At 29.4% G+C, this 23,785-nt stretch overlaps 1 protein-coding gene across 1 annotated transcript; it reads left to right on the top strand.

Annotated features, from left to right (window-relative positions):
- The first annotated feature begins 15,264 nt into the window (after positions 1 to 15,264).
- NAC182 (NAC domain-containing protein) lies at positions 15,265 to 23,056 on the top strand. Its single transcript, XM_006604433.4, has 3 exons — positions 15,265 to 15,716; positions 18,544 to 18,809; positions 22,314 to 23,056. The coding sequence occupies exons 1-3, from the start codon at positions 15,548 to 15,550 to the stop codon at positions 22,761 to 22,763; spliced, it is 885 nt and encodes a 294-aa protein (XP_006604496.1). The 5' UTR covers positions 15,265 to 15,547; the 3' UTR covers positions 22,764 to 23,056.
- The last annotated feature ends 729 nt before the right edge of the window (positions 23,057 to 23,785 follow it).

Here is a 23,785-nt window from a genome sequence, read left to right as displayed (position 1 = left end):
AAAAAATTAATTATTTTAATTTTAATTATTTTGTATACATATCAAATCAATTCACTTTCTTTTATTAAGATCTTATTTGAACAATTTTAGAATATAAAATCACGTTTTATTTATTTTTTATTTTAATACCAAAACTGAATTTTAAAAGTGGATGAATTGAAAAAATTATTACTTTAATCTTAAAAAATATAAGTTTTAGTGGGAATTAATTTAATATTGATGGTCTTAATTTTTTTCTTTCCAAAATTGAATTTTTTGAAACAAATTCTAACAAAAGAAGTGAATACCCTATTAAAAGATTGTTTCTTTTTTAAATTCATGTAATGTTTATAAAATATCATCAAAAATGTGAAAACTAATTCTTAAAATTACTTTTCTAGATCTATTTTATTAACTAAGTTGCTAGATAGTGGTTAAATAAATTACAATAGAGTTAGATGTTGAAAATCAATTATAAAATTTGTATTCATAATTTTACAATTCAAAAAGTTTGGAGAAAATGAAAATTCGCAATTACGTTCGATTATTATTCAAATATAAAATTTGTCTAAAGTTAAAAAAAATTTCCCACGGCTTTATATATGCTTAATTATGATAACAAAAACAAATTTTATATCATTTCTTATGACAAAAGAAAAAAAATGCTGCAAAGAATATGATTCAAAATCAAGTTATGTAGCAACGAGTGTGTATCACATAGTGTACACCAGGTGCAGAGAAAATAACTATAATTTTCAGAGATTTAACTTTCAAATGCTGCTCCACATTGTGATCGATCAGGCGGATACAAACAAAATTAACGGTAGAAGCAAGTTGAGTAGGCCTAATTAAGTGTTTAGTCTCACCAACCAAATAATGCAAAGTGTTACAACTATTACCCAGTGTAAAAACAACCATACATTCTATCAATAGGTCCACGTAAATGGATTCGAGAAGTCACATTAATAATCTTTCCAACGCGTTAGGATCCTCTCCATTTCCCCTCAGAAGTGGACATTTCCACCATACACGAGGCATAGAAAGTTTGAACGACTGAGATTTTTGGTGCTTTAATTCGTTCCTTGATGGCCCTATGGTGTTTCATTCTTCAACAAAAAATATAACTATTCTCATTTCTCAATTCTCACCGACTCACGCACTTCTGGCGATTACTGTAGCAGTTATCTCATGTTCTGATTTTTAAATAAAAAATTATGTTCAAAACACAACAAGTACTTAGCACTGCTCAAATAGATAATCCAACAAAATGTGAATAAGTTTGTATTTGTATATAACAAAGTTATTTTCTAACTTCAACTGAGAGAAATGAGTTTTGTATTGTTCAACCAAAGAAAAAATGGATTTCCAATTAAAATGAATTCAAAGAGAAATGAATGTGTTTTCAGTTAATGTAAGTTTCAAGATGAACCGAAGAAATGTAGAGCACAAATGGAGACTTGTAGAATAAATGGGAAGATGAGTCTTTGCTTATGGTGGGAAATGTTTGGACTGTTATGATATTTATTTTTTATTTACTTACGTTTTTCATCGTTTGTCAAAGCGAAAGTTGCATCCCCTTTTATATTCATTTCATCACTTTAAAATGTAAATAAATTTCAGTCGTTGATAAATCTTCTAAACCACGTGTCAGTAAAAGCCTCGAGGGACTGCATATGTCCATTTGTTCACCAAAAGTATTTTTTGGGTGAAAAAGTATTTGTCGATATGTATTTATATTGATTTATTGAGTTAAGATTTAATTTTAGTCACGATCAAATACTTTTTTAATTAAATAATATAAGTGTGTTGTTAAGTAAAATTATTTATAAGTGATTCAACAGAAAATGGATATGGTTGCCTGAATATGGCTCAACAAGGAAATTAATGATGCAAAAGACATAGTGAGTTTGGCGTGACAATTGGATCAATTCAAAGCAATCTCTCCTCATTTAAGTTTGGTCGAGTGGTTGTCATGAATTGCCATGAACTATAGTATTAGTAGGTCACCAGTAAATATGTAGCTACTCAAGTCAACGGAATTTTAAGCAAAAAGATTAATTATGTTTTTATCCTTAAAGTTTTTAAATTTTTCATTTTTAGTCTCTAATTAAAATCTTGACTAGTCTTTAGTCTCTAACGTTTTTGTCCTCCATTAAGTATCACCATGATGTGGTGGCGGCAAGATATGTCACGTGTTAATACTTTGCGGCATTCATTTCTGACGGCCTAAACCGCCAGAAATTGCTTCTCCTAAGTACAACCCAGTCACAACCCCGGTACACAGTTACGCACATTCATGAATCAAGTAGAGAACTCAAACCCGCGACTCCCAAATCCCTTTCCCTCTTCCGCCAAGTCTGGATCTCCATCGTCATACTTCGCACTGGGGACACCTTGCGCCGCCGTCCCCACCATATCGGCATCGTGTACATCACTGTCTCAAACAACACACCCACCGACTTCACCTCCTCGATTATGGCTTGCCTCAGCTTACAAATTCAATAGCCTAGCAAGAACCCCGAGAGGTTTCCATTTATTCCAGTGAGTACACTGTACCGCTGTGACCAAACTCATGAACCCAGCAGCACCGATCACAATCGTCCTTCCCCGTTCAGATCCATTGGTCAAATTAACAATGGCGGAAATAGGCGCCAGCTCAGGTTTTGATTTTTATTTTTTTTTATTTCACGCTTTAATATTAGGATTTGAACTCCTTGGTTTCTCTTAATTTTTGATTTCGCAATTTGATTTTTGTATTTGATGAGATTGTTGAGTTAGGATAAATAGTCACTTTTTGTTTCTGAATGTGTAATTTGCTGACAAATGCGTATTTAAAAGATGAAAATACAAAATTTAATCTTCAAAGGTGTAAAAAGTGCAACAGATATATTTATTTGGTCGTTAACTTTCTGTTTATCACTGTTGTTAATAAAATAATTTACATGACATAGGAACGAATTTTTCACTAAAATGATGGTCAATGTGACAATCTCTAATTGTAAGCATATGAACATATTTGTCATATAATATTTTCTTGACTTTTTGTCTTTTTATTCTCTGGAAATATGAATGAATAAATAGTCACTTTTGTTTTTTAAAGTGTAATTTGTTGACAAATGTGTCCCTCAAAGATAAAAATACAAAATTTAGTCACTGAAAGTGTAAAAAGTACAATAAATATATCTGACCGTTAACTTCCGACCGTCACCGTTAATAAAATAAGCAAGATTCAAAGAAGTGAAATATGAGATATATTTATCTTTTAGGGTAATTTGGAAAAATTTATAATGATTACATTGTTATAATATTTTATTTTAGTAAACTGGTACAATATTTATTTTGAATAATTTCTATTGTGACAGATCAATTATGATTGATAATCAATATTATCGTTATTATTATGTTTGTCAATATATTTTTTTAAGTGATTATTATAATGTTATATTTGTAACGATAAAAAATGACAAAAATTTATCCTAAGATTATATTTTAGTCTTAAATAAAATGAAATTCAAAGTCTAAGAAAATAGTCCAATAGAAACAAACTGATATTTAGGTCCAATAAAAAATTACTGATATTTTCGCTCAATAATGATAACTTATTAACATTTTTTGTCCAATGAAACTTACTGACATTTAGGTAAAAAAAAATTATTAATATTTTTCTCCAATAAAAAAATTAACATTTTTGTCCAACATGACATTTACGTCCAAAAATGATATCTTACTGACATTTTTGTCTAATCTAGTTAGTATGATCGCGTTGATAATCATTTTAGTGACAAATTCGTTCTTTTATGTTACGTATGTTATTTTATTAACCGTGATAAAAAAAAAGTTAACGACCGAATATATTTATCGTACTTTTTACACTTTCAAGAATTAAATGTTATATTTTCATTTTTTCAGGAACACATTTATCATCTAATTACACATTTCTTTAAATTTGGATATTTCTTGGTTACGCGTTAGTTTCAATGTACGTGAATGAGTTTAGCGTGAATTGGTTCAACATGGATGTTTCCGGATTACACATTATTATGATTTTTCTTTTCAGTTATTAGAATTGGATATGCTTAGCTGTTAATTGGATTCATGTGTGCGTGAATTGAAATTGTTGATTGATAAGCTGCAACTAAAAGGGGAAAAGGGAAGAAGCAAAATGTGAATTCTTAGTGAAGTATTTTCTGGCGGTTTCTAAACCGATAGAATTTGTTTCATAACCATTGAAATGCATGACAAATTATTCAGCCCCGGCCCACAAATATCATTCAGAAATTAATGTCGCATCAATTTAACAACAAAATTTGAAGACAGAAACTAAAAGGATTGACGGATAAAAACATTAAAGATTAAGATCGATTAGTTTTTTATTTAAGGATTAAAAGTAAAAATATGAAAAAATTTAAAGAATAAAAATATGATTAACACCAAGTAAAATAATAGAGTAGCAAGAACGAGTGAGTTCATGTAGGAGAACTTCTCAGTATTTATGGATGAGAAGTGGTGTTACATAAGTATAAGATGGATAAGGGTGATAAAATGAGTTGCATTCAGCAGGGCGACTTGTTTAACATTTTTTTTTCCAGAACCACACCATCCCATTTTTACCTATCCCGCTTAATTTGCCAAGAAAATGGGTTAGGCTGGAGTTGGGGGCAAGTTGACCAACCAAATTCCTCCTTTTTTTAATTAAGAGAGCAAACAATGTTCTTAATTTGGAAGATGATTAAGATTAATTTACTTAGCTTTATTTATTTTGTTTTTATGGAATGACTTAAGGTATTAATACTACTATTTGAACTTTGTTTTATTTATTTAATATTTTGACTTTGTGGATAGTTGACTTTTCTTTGGTTGGTGATAAGTTGATAATATACTATAGTGATGTAGTTATGACTTTTTTTTAATATGGGTTTCATTAGAATTGCTTTAGAAATGCTTGCATGTCGTTTATTTTCTCTTTATTATTGTTGTTATTTTTAGGGGGTTAACATGCTAACCCATTTTTTTCATTAATTTTTGGCGGGCCAATTACTATACAGTAAGACAAGTTAATTAGGATCTTCAACCTACATACTTTGTCATTTGTCAATGTGAGTTAACTTATTATTCCTTGTTTTTTCACAGGTAAATGGCAGAGCAAAACATAAAAAATCAATCCATTTTACCACCTCTAACAGCGTCTAGGCGTTTAACATGCACCTTACGAAGTCATTCCCTTAACTTTTGGGTCTTTAACAAACTCATCCCAAAGCATACTTTGAGACACATTACCTTGGCCTTCCTATGCATACTATATTCATTTTACGAATTCTTATATTTTTTAATGAACAAGCTTAGTAATTAAATTTGTAATCATGTAAATAAAATAATATTCATTTTTAAATTCTTAAGATATTTCAACATTTATTTTATTTAATATTTTTAAATACTTAGAACAAATTTAGAAACTTATTATTATGTAAATATAATGTTACTCGACTTTTATTAATGTTATTGCATTATAATTTTTTATAAACGATACCATTATTTTCAATTAATCATCAAATACTTATTATTAATTTTTACTAATGAATATTTAAATTTCATTACACTAGATATCAGACCAAAAAATATATATTTTAAAATAAATTGTGTACTTCAAAATATAAATTATAAAATTAATACTATTGATGAGAAATAAACAGTTTAAATTTATAAAATAACATAATACATCATGAATACATACAAATTTATTTCATAAAATTTATTGCCACAAATTATTTACTTATGCTTAATTTTAAGAATACTTTATTTTAGAAAGTGTTCCGCTTATTTTCATGTATTGAAATCCCTTGCAAATGAGAGACATGCCACATATATATTTCTTACTCCATTTTCTCCTTTCTATTCATACAAAATACGTATGTTTTAATTGTATTTTTGTCGTACCAATGATTAGTTTGTGCACCAAATTTGTATAATAATTTTTTAACATAAACTAAATCATTTAAGTATTTCAGATCTAATTGTTATGAAAAGGACTCATTTGTTATAAGTATTTTTTTTTCTCTTTGAATCAGTATGATTTTATTTATATTTTAACAAAAATTAACAAACATTAACTGGTAAAAAAAGTGTGGTTTTATTTATATTTAACCTAAAAATGTATTTTTGGTGGGAATACTCAAAGATGAATTATTTTGGTAATGGAAAAAAGACGGACAATAGACTTTGAGGTTATAAAATATTTTACTATTTTTTCTCTCATAATAAAATGATTTCACCTTTTTAGTTAAACATATATAAACTTAAAACTAATTGTCAAATTATACTAATTAAATTATGAATTTTTCTAACGAGTGTCTTTAGCATATTGATTAAGGAACTAAAAGTAAAAAAAAAATATAAATCATAAGAGAACGTAAAAAAGAAAAATCATTGAGTAATATAGTTTTTTTTTATCTTCCAATCAAATATTTGTACTTTAAATTCTTTAATCAATGATTTTAGGACACCGATTAACATTTTTCTTAAATTATTTTGTTTTTGTATTCTTGTTATCATTTATTAATTTCGACGGCCTGCCACTAGTAAGCTTTCCATACGGTGTCGTCTTTCGTCGACTTGTCAAACTAGTTGCTTGGCAAATGATTAACGTACTTTGCCTTACCCCGTGGTTCCAAAATTGCAACTAATTAATTAAGATGATTATATAATATGTATGATTATATGGTTTCCTTTTAAAAATATGATGCTCGCGTTTCTTAATGATACTTGAGGTCTCTGTACGTGATTGACGATGCTTATGCTTGTAGAAATCAATTTCCTACGTTTTCAAGCTATCACAAGAACCTTTCGATGAGGTTCCGTTTTATTTTTTTTCTTAGTTTATATTTTTAAATTGTACCAAATTATTAAACAGAAAATGACATAACGTCTTAAAATGTGGGTCACAATCATTTATCCATTTCAGAGAGCCATCGATCTCATTCTCAAATCATCAGTTACTGTAGTTTGTAGGTGCATTCGTGAAATTTATATGAAAATAAACTTCCTCACAATGTTACTGAAAAACTAATAAAGGACACGCTACATTAGCTTTGTTGACAAAGAGGAATACCTACTGATTCTGAGGCTAGTCTGGTGCCTTTCATAGACCATATTACCTCTTAACAAAATGACAATGATCAAATCACACATATACAACTAGAAGAAAAAAATGACATAATTTTTATTTTCACACATCTGTCATGTGAACGAAATGTCTAGTGATACATACTTTAATATATTCTTTTGAACATATTTTACAATTAATTAAAATAAAATAATTTATTTCTTATTTAATGAATCACTTTACTAATTTTGTATTTTTCAATAAGTTTGAATGAGTGATAAATATGTGTTAAAAATAAAAATATGTTGTTCTCATAAAAGAAAAGAAAAAACTTGTCTTCTCTAGCTTGAGCAAATGAGTTTTTAAAATTTACACCATAGTGTGCATGAGGAACTTGAGTAGTTTGCATGAGATCATAAATTTAAAATTTCATTATCATTGTTGTACTGAACATTCATTAACTTGAAATTAAGAGAACTTTTGCTTAATTTCCATTAATGAATTTGCTTGTGGATAAATAATATTGCTAATCAGCTATTTTTCATAGAAAGGTACGCTTATATGATCACCCAAAGGAAAACATGAAAAAGGGAGAAATCCTGTAAGTTAATCCGCGAGAGAGAACACACTATATTGGATAGTTTTCTTCTAAAACAAAGCAAGTTACTTTCATGTCGATAAAGTAAGGTAAAAGTAATGGAGAGTCATGAATTCCCGATCAAATCAGGCAAAATAACAAGATTTTCAAAAAGCGACAAATATAAAGTGAACAAGATATTTCTCTTTTTAAAAGTGGGTTTTGGGATTGGAGTGCGAAAAATGCCATTTTTATGGTTAAAGTTGTTGTGGAAACGCTTTCTCATTAATACGCATTCCGGTTCAACGTATCATCAACTGCTTTCTCTCTCTTTTTTTTTTTGAAAAAATGTATGATATTTGAAGTTATAACTAATTAATATAAATTATTTAAACTCCCAGCTAATCATTTTATTCTAATCTATAGATGAGTTTGAATCATGGTACAAATTTAAACGTATATAAAATATTTATTTTATTGGGTATTGACAATTTAAAAAGAAAAATAAAAATAAAGTTAGTAGCTTGACAAAAATTACAGGAGAAGCTGTATGTCTGTCTTTCACGGGTCTAGTGAGCATGAGATTGGATAATGTGAATTTGATGTAGTGCAAATCGTGAATTAATATTTTGAGTACAGGATTGATATTTCTTTTTAATTTATTAATAAAAGTTAATTCTTAATTTGTTAATTTTTTATTAACAAAAAAATTTGAATTCACAACTTATTTTTATTTCTTTTATCACCAAGTTAATCTTATATCTTCATACAAGTTTGATTTCTAGCAATATGTTTTATTTTTCTTATTCAAATATGCATCCTTTCCATTCTCTCTACTAAGAATTATAACGCTACATAGCATCCAATTGTGTATAAAAATTGGTTAATTTGTTTCACAATTGATATATTGGATGCAAGGGTTACCTTAATTTAAGGAGATGCAGTACTGTTCAAGGGTTATCCAGGGTATAATCTGCATTACAGATGATAGAAAACTGCTAAATAGTGCTTGCAGCGATGTTTATTTATTTTCTATGTAGTTTCAAGACAAGTACCCTTTGATGTTTATGCTTTTAACTGCATGTATGTTCCTTGTGTAAATATGTTGGGTACCCCTTGTACTCCCATAAAAAAATAAAACTGGATGCAAGATTGGTCAATGTTTGTGGAGGTTGGTCATTATTTTCAAAATTGACTAATTTTAATATTAATAGGACAAATTTGAGAACATATATATTAACTAATCTTCATTTATATTGATTACTATCAATTCACTAATTGTAAACAAATTATCCAATTTCTATATATCCTTAGATATAGTGTATACATAATTGCAATTTTTGTTATATAGCTAGGGAGGATTCGAATTGTTCACATTCCCTTATCCATTCTTCCTTCTAAAACTTACTATAAACTTCAATTTAATAATATAGAAAAATTTATATATATAATTAAAAAAGTTGATAAATCTCTTTCTCTCTTGTCCCACGCCCCTTGTCTCTCTCCACTATCATATCCCCCTCCTTTCTTTCTTCTGAATATGAATATGATCTGAGAATCATTGCCAGTGTAAAAATATAACTTCCAAAGAATATATGCTCTATATAATTTTCTTTTTCTTTATCTGAATATGATGTTAAGAAAAGTACATGAGAATCCTACGTACTTTTTTTGCTTTAACGTTGAGCCTGGGCCGGAACTGGGAATTTTTTCAGCTATGCCGCCTTAGAGTGTAATAGTTAATTAATAAATTAACGCACTAGTTAATATACTACTATAAACTACTAACAATCATGGAATAGTATTAAACTAAATGATTTGTTTGTCACGCGAATCTTAGGACAATCGTTGGAAATAGTTATTTAAAATGTTAAACAATAAAAATAGGCTGCAAATAACATACTAACACTATTTGCGGGACCTGGGAGAAGTGATGTTGATAATGATATCCCACAGGAAAGAAAATAGTAGGCCATTGAAAGTGGGAGAATGCCACGTGGGTGTGTGCGCAGCTTCATGCTTACTTGGCTATAATTGATTGATTACTGTTTATAGGCTAAGCCGATACCAAAAAATTAAAAATCCTTCGAGACTGATCAATAATAATCAGCCAAGCCCCACTTCAAATTAAATTGAGTAAATGATCATATACAAATAATGCAAATTAGAAAATGAAACATGGTTTACTAAATAGCTCAGTTAATACAGGGGCTAGCTATATAGCTGGATTCTAATCCAATATGTAATGTAACTTAAGCAAGTAAAATTAACTATATTAGTTAGCTTGCTATGCCAAAAAGACTTGAAAGACACACCTTGGAAAGAGGTAGCTAGCTATGGATGAAATTAAATTATTGGCCCTAAAGAGAGGAGAGGAATATTAAGCCGTCACTCATTCTCCAACATCAGCCTCCTCCACCCAACAAAAGTTCCTTCATTAGACTAAATCCCTAACCTTCGCAATCATTTGTATTATCTTTTACTTTGGCAGGGATAGTCATAATTTTATTTTATAATAATAATCTTCTGCATCACGCTCTCCCCATGACGTGTATATTCAATATGTGGCACTCGTATTACATAGGTGTCCTCTAACGCGTGCGCAACTCCCGTTGATTTAGGGTTTCGATTTCAAAGAAAATATATTGTGAAAAGAAAAAAAAAAAAGAAGAAGAAGATATTGTCGTTAGATTTTCTGTGTCCCCTGTCAAGACCCTCATTGACATCCTCTATCCATGTTTATATAATAAAATATATGAAAATATAAAATTATATAAAATAATTTTATTCAATAAACATAAAAAAAACTCACATAGATAAAATGCTTATATTCGTGTTAATCATAAAATTAAAAATTTATCAATTAAGGATATGAAAATATTTTCAACTCAAAATAAAATTATTAAAATTTATAAAAGAATTCAAGTTAAGTACAAGAATAAAATAAAGTAAAATGACATGTTTGAAACATCATGCAATTAAAACATAAATTCATGTCCCAATATCACATCCTATCAGAGCATTGTATTTTGATGTCCTTTAACACGAAATTCCCTAAAGTAAGGTTTGAGATCATCACAAGATCTAAACACAAACAAATAAAGGGAGTGAATTATCATATTCCTAAACAGATAAAGATAAACGAAGACACAAATATATAGTAAAATTGTAACAAACTCAACTTAGCATAATTCGTATCACTTTATCACTCATTGCATAACATCACTTGTCTGAAGGATTTAATCACAAAATCACATTAATCACGTGTTTAGAGCAACAAATCTCAAGTACAACACAACATCTCACACTCTCAAATTCATTACCCACCATCACGTAGCAAGTCACAATGATCATTACACAGGTATTATGCGACAGATACACTAAGACTCAATCCTATATGCAATACGGTACCATGTCATTAAGAATCTTGTCGGACGCCTAGGAGTACATGACAAGGCATACCACACACTAGTAAGTCAGGTCACTCTTACTAGGTAAAATCATAGGGAGACTAGTCAGGGTCACATTGTTTTACGAGAATGTTCCAATTATGTGGGATCGACACAGGTTTAAAGAAACATTCAAGCCAAGTGTATTTACCCCTAAGGCCTATACTTCAAATAGTCCATCAATGTCTCTCTCTCCTGATTCAGGTCCAACCCAAAAAATATTTTAACACACGGACTCTATCTATGAACTATATAAAACATATAACCCCTTAATTATTCTCAAAATAATTTTAATTCGTCACGCCTCAAAGTGATTAAACTCGTTGGGTTCCCACAGTGGATTCCATCACAATAATCGTTGCACATTAACTCATCGCCCTTAAAGAGTCTTACAGTCGTGTGATTGTATGATTCATAGCTCAAAACTCAATGCACACAACATTTCAATACATGCATGATTTCACAATTTAACACATACTTAACTTATCACATACGCCCAATCTCAATCACAATGTTATAATCCCAAAGTAATATATTATCACACCTCATGAATTATATACACATCACACAATATTAATATATACATGACACAAACACAAACTTTACCTATGAATTATGCAATGCACACAACTACTCAATTATTTTCAAAATCATTTTAACTCGTCGTGTCTCAAAGTGATTCAACTTATCGGGTTTTCACAGTGGATCCCATTACAATACTCGTCGCACAAAAATTCGTCGCTTTTAAAGAGTCTTATAGTTATATAATTGTACAGTTCATAACTCTTAACTTAATGTCATCACTTCTCATACATCATATATATATATATATATATATATATATATATATATATATATATATATATATATATATACAATAGCAATCTTTCAACATTTAAGACATATAATCATTCACTTATTCATTCGGTAAATAACATAGAACATGTGATCACATCATGGAGAACAAAACTCTTCAATCAATTTCAAGAGAACATGCAAGAATTAAGAATTCTCAAATTTCTAGGTTTCTAACATTCAAAGTAAAAAATTCAATTAAACCATCCAATTCACATCAGTGACCCGTCAAATATGAGTAATTTGTAGTTATCATTGTACAAGAAATATTAAAACGCATAAAACACCCAAAAATTAACTCCAATTTGATTCTCTAAGGATCCCTACACATGTTCATTCTAATTCTAATTGCGATAAACTCATCCCTTACCTCTAAACGGACTCACGTGTGTAGTCCGACAGCGATAACGGCGTCTCTAGCATTTCCCTAAGATTTCTCAAGCTTTTTCTTTGGTTGTTTTGCTAGAGTTTCCAAGCGTTAGAGAGAATGAGAAGAAATTAAAACCTCAATTTTATTGTCTCCATGTGAGGGATATTTCTCTCTCTACAGACATTAGTTTGCAAATCCCAATAGTGAGAATGTGCAAAAATGAGTTTCCAAGGTGGTGTCCTATTTTCAAGATGATCCAACGATTAACATGTCCATAATTATAGTTTTACTAAGGCATGTTTGGATGTATACGAGTTTAAGAGAAGATTTTGAAAAAGAAAGAAGAGAGAACGAATTTGAGAAAAAGGAAAAACGTAAAAACCTTTTTCTAAAATATCATTATAGTCTATTTATTTCCTAAAACTATGAAACCTTTATTTTAATTAATAAAAATTATTTTTTCTCATTTATTTAATTTTTAAAAACTCTATTAATTTTTAAATATTTTTTTTATTTTAGCAAAAAGAAGTGTTACATTAGTCATTTTCACTTTGCATTGAACCTAGCTAGCCTGTCATCAAAAGGATTTAGTGAGACAAAAAATCTTGATTTAGCCACGGTTTACAAATTAATGTTATGCTGCTACCTCTAACTATAGCTATGGAATAGTAGCATTTATAAACCTTCATTATTTATTTTTAGCTTATATCATTAATTAGATTCATATTAACCATAATAATTATTTGATGGGCCCTAGTGGTGAGTCCCCACTTACAACAATATCACTGTTTCTCCGGCAGGGTCATATTAAACGATCAATGATCAAGTTCTCATTTCATCAATAACTGTCTCATCGTCCATGCCATATATAACTTCACAACGGGACCACACTGATCAGTTCCCCTTTCTTGCAATGGCGAAAGAGGCCCGTCATCTGAATGTGCAAAGTGACCAAATTTGCAAGTAATCCTGGTAAATCTAATATCTTCCTCGGTTAGATCACATTAATGTAAGATTCTAAGTCCTTTTTCTCCCCTTTTGTCACACTCATTTATACACAAAGTTGATCTTGCATAAGCTTAAATGAATGCGATATACTTAAAGAGACATAATAATTAAAAGACAGAAGATTTACTCGTACATATTCTAAAGAACATATATAGAACTTTGACCTATTTATATAAACTAACAAAGTGTGTAAATAAAAATGTTTTTTAGTGTAATTAAATGGAATACGTAAATATAAATATTATTACTCATAATTGATATGTGTGGTCAAATAGTAGAAACGAAAGAAAAGATCAGGAAACTAGGAATCCAATTGTTGTCATCATCATCTATCACATAGGCTCCCCTAATTATTATATAATTTAGATGATACATGTTTTGACAAATATTCATTTTGTCCTCATCTAAATTATTATTATTATTATCGTTGCGGGGGCTTGCATCCCTCATCACCCAGCCAGAAAAATATAAAGCAAAGAAATCATCCATTAGAAACTCAATTTGAGATCATAAGTGTACAAAGTACAACAATAAAATGGCCTTATTATAATTCACTGTTGGGTCCTCCATGACAAGGGTTAAGGGTCCCCAGATAGAAGACAATTAACCAGATTACCCCACACCACCCCGCATCATTCCAAATTATCACTCTGTGATCGAAAACGGAACAGATGGGACCTGCAAGTTCATGATTGGCATTAAATTCTATTTCCAGCTACATGAATTATTTCCTCTCTTTTCATATATGGAGCTGTCCATGTTAAGCTCTGGGCTCAGAAATTTATCATCAAATACTCACGTGCGTGCCCAAATATTGAATCTAGGAACTCCCATAATTAATTTATTGCAAAGCAATCAAAGACACACACACATGGATAATTCTAAATTAATAAACTAGTTCTCAAACTTTTCTACTATGGTCTCTGATTAACATCCCTGTGGAGCTTTTTATTTGTTTCCTAACCTACCATGTGGAACAAACAAATACAGCCACACTTGTCCATTGTGAACTGGAGCGAATTAAAAAAGTGCACAACAGAGGACTTAGGATATATATATAAAAGAGTGCATGGCAAAAGTACCGATAGGAAAAAAAGACGAAAAACGTGATTTTAGGACGATCTACAAGTTATAAACTTGATTCAATGTATGTACCTTATAAAAATAATTAATACTTAACTAATTGATTAATTAATAAGATGCGTCAATCTAAAAGCCAAAGCCATCAAACTGATCAAAGTGTTGGACTACTTCCAAGTTCCAACTAGGTCTCTTAGCTTGATATTTGGACAAAATTATACACCTCAAAAGTACTTCCAACTAGAGACAATAGATGCTGAGATTAATGAACCTCGTTTAAGAAAAGAGAAGAAAAGTTATTGAAAAAGTATTGGATAGATATAGATTAGGAAACTCTAGTCATAGAAAGGTATAAAAATGTAATGTAAATTTATATAGTTTTAAAATAAATTAATATAATTATGCTAATAAAAGTCGATAAATGTGTAAGAAAAATACACGTCCCCTTGATTAAAAAATGACATGTTGTAAACATGTAACGTTTCCTCCTGATTATTTTAGGCTGAAATATGTTTTTTTAATCAGAGGAACACCTTAAATAAGATAAGGAACGAGAACGGGGATTTGGTTTTCTATACGAAACGCAAGTGTCTTGAAACCTGTCAATGAAAAGTTACTCTCTTTAGTTTCTAATTAGTTATAGCCATGCAATAGTTTTTCCCCTAATTAAGGGAAGATAAAGGAGAAAATTAAGAAATTTATCAAGAATAATAATAAAATGATAAAGGCATTTTGGATGGTGTCTGTCAGTTATATTATTGTTCTACCCTTGTTTGTCAAGGTTTCTTGTAACTTTGGTTTTTCTTGAAACTTCCTACTATAACTAACCACTTGCACAAGCATGCCCCTGCTGGAATATGTATCAAGAAATTCTAATTAAAAAGCAAAGTCCGATATCTTTCTAACTATATATATATATATAGGCGACACCAACCTTTCTGCCTCTATACCTTAATATTTCAAATACCCAGAGGGAGTAACCCCTCCAAGCTTCAATTATCTACATTATCCACATTCCTAGCTAGCTTTATCCACATCTACAAAATAGTCCTTAGATTTCCCTCTCTCTTTCTTTTGTATAACTGTGTCATATCTTAGATCTCCTTTCACTTCCTTCAAACAACAAAATCATGGGTCTGAGAGACATTGGTGCTTCACTGCCTCCTGGGTTTCGGTTTTATCCGAGTGATGAGGAATTGGTCTGCCATTACCTCTACAAAAAGATCGCAAATGAGGAAGTTCTGAAGGGTACCTTGGTCGAAATTGACCTCCACATATGCGAACCTTGGCAACTTCCAGGTAAATATATATTCATTCTAAATTATATATATATATATATATATATATATATATATATATATATATATATATATATATATATATATATATTCTTATAAGCTATTCTGAATTATACACCTTCCTATAGCTTGATCTCTTTGGTTTTAGTTTGTTTCTAAAATTTCTGAAACACCTATGTTTGTTTACGTCGTTTCCCATTTGTTGCTTCCTTTCTGTTTGTGTCTTTGTTATAATTAAGGAATGGAATGATTTCATATATGGGGTTACTTCACATTCACAAAAAGTCCTTTTTCTGCTCATAAACCTGTGTCTATAGCTATTCATGTGTTGGCTGCGTTCATAAACCTACATATATTGTCAAATTAATACGGAGAAGTGACAAGCACGCTTGTTTGATTCCTGTAGAGAAGAGAGAGATGAGAATGCAAGAAAATGAAAGGGTGAAGGTAAGAGGAGGGGGTTATGTTATGAGGTTACAGGAGATATATGATTGGTAAAATAATTAAAAAAGAAAAAAAAAGGAAGTGGTTGAATTTTGTCTTGTTAATAACAATTCATAAATTAAAATAATAATTAATATTTATTAATAAATAAAAAACAAAAATGTTATGAGGTTATCACATTCACAGACACGACAGTGGATTCAGTTCTTCAATGATTAACGCAAAGCCAACTTGTTCATGAATACTCTGCCTCTGTCAATAAATAAAATAAAACATCCGGTACTTCATACTATTAATTAATTTATTTATGTAATTAATTTATTTATGTAATTAACATATTCCACTTGATATATTTGCCGGTATTTCAGTTTTTGTCTTTTGCATGTATTGTTGGGCCAGTTTTTTTTTTTCTCTCATTGGCTCATACCAAACATGTTTTTTTCTTTCTTTCTTTGGCAATTTAAATGAAGATCCAAACGATGCTGCTGAGCTCTATATGCTACTTATAATTAATATTAGGATACATAAATTTTTCTATAAATATTAATGAATCAAAAATTTAAAATTAATTTCATATGCAAATTAAGAATCAAATACTTATTTTAATTCAAAAGTCTCGTTAACTTAAAAATTAATCCCAAAACTAGGCAATAGTCTTATTTTTTTATTAAAAGATATAGGCATAAACTTTTTAATAAGCACTTACAAGAGAAAAATTAAATTAAATTTCTCAAATAAATTAAAATAATTCTATTCATAAACTAATTAATAGAAAATTTCTCATCTAAATTCTTCGTGAATTAATTTTAACTTACAAATAAATTAATTTAACTTGTGGGAATATTTTAGATCATTTAATTTTTATTTATCTTCTGATTTTCTTATAAGTACTTATTGAAAAGTTTACTTAAATAAAGTCATACTCTCTAATCTGTTTTTTTTTTCCTTTATTCATTCCATTCTCTTCAATTCCCTTTTTTTTAAAAAAAAATAAGCCCGTTCTCAAAATTCCTTTGTTCCTACTATTTTCTTCTTCCTGTTTAAATTTCTTCTAGCTACAAGCCTACAAATCAAATATAAACTATATGCACGCATGCACTCTGCTGTACGTAGTACTCTTCATTTCATATAAAAACTATTTGGGTTAATTCTTTTTGCATCAAGATGAGTCAGTCTGGGCCATATATATTTTTAGAGTTATCATATTTTTTTTATATAGAATATACATTGCACATAGCTGGATTCGTTTGCTGCTAATTCTGCGAGTGATAATTAGCTTTCCCCCTCGTCCTGAAATAGAGGACTCCAACCCCTAACACAATATAGAGCCCTAGCTGGCAGCTTATAATTTGTAGGGTGGCGTGGAGCACAACTCTTGATATTCTAGTAGTTTATTTGATTCATGCATAGAATCGTGTCCTTTCATTTATTTATCGATCTTTTGGTCATAGTTTCCCTTTAATTTTACGCTTAGGATAAATATATAAACATTCTTAGTGACTAGTATTTTTTATTATAACAAAGTTGACAAAGCAATACTTTTTCACCAAGCAACAAACACTGCTGATGTTAATATAAACTGTTGACACACACTTACGTGTATACATATGCGCCTCAGTTAATTACCTTTCTCGGACCTGACTCACCCTAGTTAATTGATTTTTAGTCGTTAGCATTATTATATTGTGTATGTAATTATTAATAATATTTTCCCTCGTGAAATATAAGAAGAGCTACTATTTTTTTATGCATGAAAGGGCATACATCATGATCTTTCTTGCGTAGATTATTTAGTCCTCTTTTCATGCACTATATTATGAAAGCTACGAAAGGCGGTGATAAAGAAGAGAGAGTAAAACGGGCTACGAAATCACAAATATAGCAAAACAGTAGCCAAATACGTTGAAACTTCTAAGAAGCAATTACCACTACTGTATGTTGGTGTCATCTTTGTCGGGTAGGATTGGAAAAATTGAAATTAATTAATTAATTAATTCCATTTCATTAATGAACTAGCCGACACGTGATAGTGATTCAACACAAGACCTAACAAAGTGTAGTATTAGTAAATATGTGGATCAACTAATATATGTTTGTTTTAACTTAATTATGTGTCTCAAATATAAATCTAAAATATTTTTATAAAAAACTTTATCATTTAGAATAATCTTATTTGAGTAAAAATAATTGATTCCGATGAAAGATACATCTTATATAAACAAAAAAAAAGAAGAAGAAAGTATTATTAATTCCGGGACACAATTGATTGCACATGCATCCTATTTTAGCTTACCTTAGTCATGTGTTGTCTGGTTGTTGGTATAAGAAAATTGACGAGTCATGCATGTGTTGATGATGCATGCATGCGCAATATTAATGCACAGAGGTGGCTAAGCTGAATGCGAATGAGTGGTACTTCTTCAGTTTCCGGGACCGCAAATATGCGACGGGGTTTCGGACCAACCGGGCAACTACATCGGGGTACTGGAAAGCAACGGGGAAGGATCGTACGGTGGTGGATCCAGCCACGCAAGAAGTTGTAGGGATGAGGAAAACACTGGTGTTCTACAGGAACAGAGCTCCAAATGGCATCAAAACCGGTTGGATCATGCATGAGTTCCGTTTGGAGACCCCACATATGCCTCCAAAGGTACGTTCGTTTCTACTTTGCCTTTTTCAGCTTTGCTCGTGGGGTACAACTTGTTTAGTTGTTTGATTTCGCTTTTGTCCATTTCATTTTAGTACTATAATTTTTTTAGTTCATATTTTGGTTGAATTTTATTTTTAGCTTGTTGGATTTTTTACATCGTATGATTTAATTCCTGAATTTTATAAGAAAAAGTTTTTGATCCTTGAGCTTTACTCCTATTTTTTGCACATTTTTTAACCAAATTTTGAGGAGCAACAAAACAAAAACATGTTTCTTTATAACATTATGTACTAAATTACATGATATGTATGAAAGTTTGAAAATTAAAAATAAGATTCAGTAAAAAGATATAACAACTAAAAATATTATTTATCCTTTTTTAAAAAAATTATGTAATTAATTTGTATAAAGTTAGTTTTAGAACATGATTTTTAAAAAGAAATTAAATTGCTCTTTTTAGAAACTTGTTAAAAATAAAAGATGGTTTTTACTATTGATTTGACACCTTATAATATTACTAAATAAGTCACTACCAAAAACAATGTTTTTTTTACTAAAGATTTGTTGTTAGATTAATCTTTGTCAATATAACTTTTAACAAACAGAGATTAAATGGTTGTCATGTGGTTGGTTTGATTGATGTAATTAATTGAGGTCAAATCTTGAGATGATTTGCGGCTAAAGCTAGGAAAAGATTCTTTGCCCTATAGTTGCTCAATTCATTTATGAGGAAGTATATTTCCAGAGCAGTTTTGCTAATATGAGATGTCTAATTACTGAAATTTATTATGTACATGAGTTATATACTCTATTAATATTATTTTTCTTATAAAATATTAACATAGATGACATGGTTCATCTATACTAATTTAAGATATATTTCAATAGTAGTAGATTTATCTAGTTAGAAAGTTATATATATAAGCAATGATAATAAATCTGTAGTCATAATATTATATATAAATAATCAAAATTTAAAAAGTAATTAAGATCACACGATCATATATATAAAAGAATCATGTAACTTATTTATATTAATCTTGATTCTCTTCATCATCTATAATAAAAATTTGTTGTTAATATTATTTCATTAATATTATTCTCACATAAAATATTCTTTCACTAAATACATTTTATAAATACATCAAATGTTAGTAAAAATTCATCATACTATTTAATAATTTAGTTTTCATTAGACAAAGACTTATATTAATGAAGGTAATTAATATCCTAATGCTTGATTAACATTTTTATGCAACAATAAATGACATGTTTTTTTACGAGTTGAGGCATAAAATTAATGTTTTTAAAGATTATAAGATAGAAGTCATTGTTAGCACTAAATTAATCGTTGATAGCCAAATCTTTATAATTTGCAATCAAATTCTTTTCATGTTATTTAATATTTAATCACTGGATGCAAAACTTTACCAGCTGACTTTTGTTTATGTAACATGCAAAATATATCACTCCTATAGCTAAATCATATTTTGTGCATAGAACTTTGTATACAAGCCTTAACCAAATAGGCTGTTTTTGGTATCCACAACTTTACTAAAATTTATCAAAATTTAAAACATACTAAAATGGTCGAAGATCACAATTTTATACAAATTGCATTGTTCTGAAAATTAAATTTAAAATCATATCGATCAAATTAGTAAAAAGTAATCAAAAGTTGTACAACACTAGTAAAAAAATCTTGGGATGGGGCTTTGGAATATATATATATATATATATATATATATATATATATATATATATATATATATATATATATAATTACAATGTATCTAATGAGAAAATCACTTTATATGAAAAAGAGAGAAATAAATAATTTGGATTGAATAACTATTACATATACATATGAATGTTTAGTATTGTTTTTTTCTAAAGTACCTGTTAAATTTTTTACATGAATTATATGTTTTACACTCACACACTTAAAACACATTTGACATGTCACATACATACACTCACACACTTACACACATTTTCATTTGTTTTTTTAGATGATATTGTGCATTTTTAGGAATATTTAATTAATACAAGTTGTAAGTTGTAACTAATTGAAATACTCATTTGAAAAAATTAAGAATATATTAAAACTCATGGATGCAAAAATACTATAACTTATTTTCTTAAATATTTTAATATATTACGTCAAAAAAATATTTTAACAAATCTAATTAAAGTCATCACACATATTTCCTTTTAAAAAATAATATATATATATATATATATATGTGTGTGTGTGCGCGCGCGCAAATCCACACGCCTGTAATGAAAGAAGGTATAGCGAAGGAGGTCTATATATATGTCCACTTGACAGGCCTTTTTGGAGATAGAAAATTGATGACTAAACAAGTGGAAATAGATTATCCCTCAAAAAACATGACATATTTTCCAATCTCTCTCTCTCTCTTTTTTTTTTTTTCCCCTCATGTGCCTTGGGAGCTGGATTTGATCGACTTTAATTAGCAATAGGGTGGGGAGGGGGGAAAGATAAATTTTGTTTAATATCTTTTAGTCTTTAAATAATGTTTTATTTGATTTAAATTTTAATTTTTTTAAAATGATATTTATTCATCAATGTTTAATGATATAATATATATTTAGTCATGTTACATCATGTTATCATAGAATGTAACATGAAAGTGATTATGAAGATTTTTTTAAGAAATATTAGAATCAAAGTTAACTAAAAAAAAAAGCTTTTAAATGGACAAAATAAAGAGTAAAAAGAAGTAAAGTTAATTAGGCAAAGTTTTGTAATAAGGTCATATAGTCTAACTTATTTTCTAAATCAAAGATTCAACCTTATTTACTTGATATAGATTCTTTAAGGTCTAGCATCTTTTAAATTATAACTAGTCTTCAAAGATTATTTTATTAAAAGTCTATATAATAAATTTTATTAAATAAAATTATAAACATATCTTTAAATAGAATATTTCAATTATTTTTTTAAAATATACTAAGAAGTATATATTTTCAAATTTTATAATAGATTTAATACAATAATAATAATAATAACGTTGTCATATTATTTTTTTTATTTAAATAAACTGCTTATTAAAATTAAGTAAATTTTAGAATGATTTGAAATTTGATTTTTTAATTAAATAAACTTTTAAAATAGGTTTAATTTAACTTGAGGTTAATGTGGACTGTGATAAACTCTCAACAACGAACAATTTATCCCACCCCTAACAAAAATCAAATAAATCCCCATTATTACAAAATAAAAACACATTTGAATCCAAATAGAATGTATCAACTCCTTTTGTTACAGTTTTTTTTTTTTTTTTTGGGTAAATGTCTCCTTTTGTTACAGATGAATATGTTGTCAGCAATATATGCAATAAATTAAACAATTCACGGGGGAGGAAATAAAGGGTGTTGTGTTGCCCTTAATTGCCTTGCATTTTACTATTTTTGGCGTGAGGATAAAGTTTCTTTACCTATGCTAATGAATTAGGTCAAACCGTTGGTGATTTTCAGGAGGACTGGGTGTTGTGTAGAGTCTTCCACAAAAGCAAAGAAGATGACAACATGAGTTCCATACTCGTACAGTATGAGACAATTACACCACCTCCATCATCCCTAACTTTGGCTTCGTCATCTCCCACCAACCAAGCCATGCCTCATGGTGGGTATAATAACCGACTTGCCTCTTTCTCTAATTCCTCCATGTCAACCCACCAATATCATCATCACTTCAACCCTACCCAACAAAACGCTAATTCTTTGATGGATCTCCTCCACTTCTCTCGCGAAACCAACACCAACAATACCTTTCTTACTCAAATTGGTGCCAAAGGTGATGACGGATATGGTTTCTTATGGGACATGGATCTAACCGAAAATAGCCTAGAGGATGGCGTGGCTTCAAACTTGGACGCAATAAGATTCGAGGTTGATAATAATAACAATAATATGGTATTGCTATAATTAAAGATGTGTTATGTGTGTACATATATACACATATATGTGGTTCATATCTCGTAAATTATGCCATCAAGATTCGTTTATTTGTGGTGCATTTATGGTGTTTCGTTATGTGAGGCAAGTCACATGATAGATATTGGGATTAGTTCTTACAAGTTTGTGTGGTATAATGTTCAAGTACGTAGTAGGGTAATCATGTTATGGTCCATTAGGCTTTTCGTAATTACCATTATTTACTTCTATTATTGGGAACTATTCCTTTGTATACAGTTTGTCCATATGTAATTAGAATTGGTGATATTTTCTCTTCTTTAATTTCTTTTATTTTTTGTCATGATCCACTGAAAGCTTAATTTTCCGGTGAGATGAAAGTTCATATGTGTAACCTGTTAATTGTGTGGATCAACCGATCAAGTGCCTAGCATGCTGAAGCTTTATCAGGCGATTTTTATTTGGAAGGGACATCATTATAATCTCCTCGTACTTAAAGACATATCTTTTGTGAATGAAAAAGAAAACACTAGGCTGCATTACAAAAAAACAAAAACGTTAGGCTAGAAACAGAAAAGAAAAAGGTGCAGCCACTTAGATTATCAATTTCTTTTTCTTTTTTTTTTCATTCTGCTTCTTTTCCTCGTGTCGTGATTTATTTTTCTTTTTCTTTTTATGTCTAAGGCACTCAATATATCTATAATTATATTATATCTCAACTAATTTGATGGTAGATCTACTTAATTAAGAGAACAAAGCTTTCTCAACTCAACAATATTAATTTATTTATATAATGAGTATAATGTTAAAGTACACTTTTACAACACCCACCTAATAATCAACACCCGTATTATTTTTAGGAATGAGCAACTGGATGCTGACTTGATCTTGGGCATGGATTTCGAATAGATTAATTAGGAACTGCCACTTCTCTCTTTACGAATGGAGCTCTTGTCAGAAGGTTTGCTTAAAATCGTTGTAGCAATATTATGGCTGACCTGTGTTTTTTGGATCCTGTATACGTTGGGATAGGG

Source organism: Glycine max, chromosome 19 (genome assembly GCF_000004515.6).
Source record: "Glycine max cultivar Williams 82 chromosome 19, Glycine_max_v4.0, whole genome shotgun sequence".
Classification (NCBI taxonomy): Eukaryota; Viridiplantae; Streptophyta; class Magnoliopsida; order Fabales; family Fabaceae; genus Glycine; species Glycine max.
Note: the sequence above shows the minus strand (reverse complement) of the source record. Positions and strands in the feature narration are given on the sequence as shown.

Bases quoted from the DNA above. Each gene is read 5' to 3' on its own strand.
- NAC182 (XM_006604433.4), top strand. From the start codon at position 15,548: ATGGGTCTGAGAGACATTGGTGCTTCACTGCCTCCTGGGTTTCGGTTT. The intron at 15,717-18,543 runs GTAAATATATAT...ATTAATGCACAG, and splicing joins CGAACCTTGGCAACTTCCAG to AGGTGGCTAAGCTGAATGCG. The intron at 18,810-22,313 runs GTACGTTCGTTT...GGTGATTTTCAG, and splicing joins CCCCACATATGCCTCCAAAG to GAGGACTGGGTGTTGTGTAG.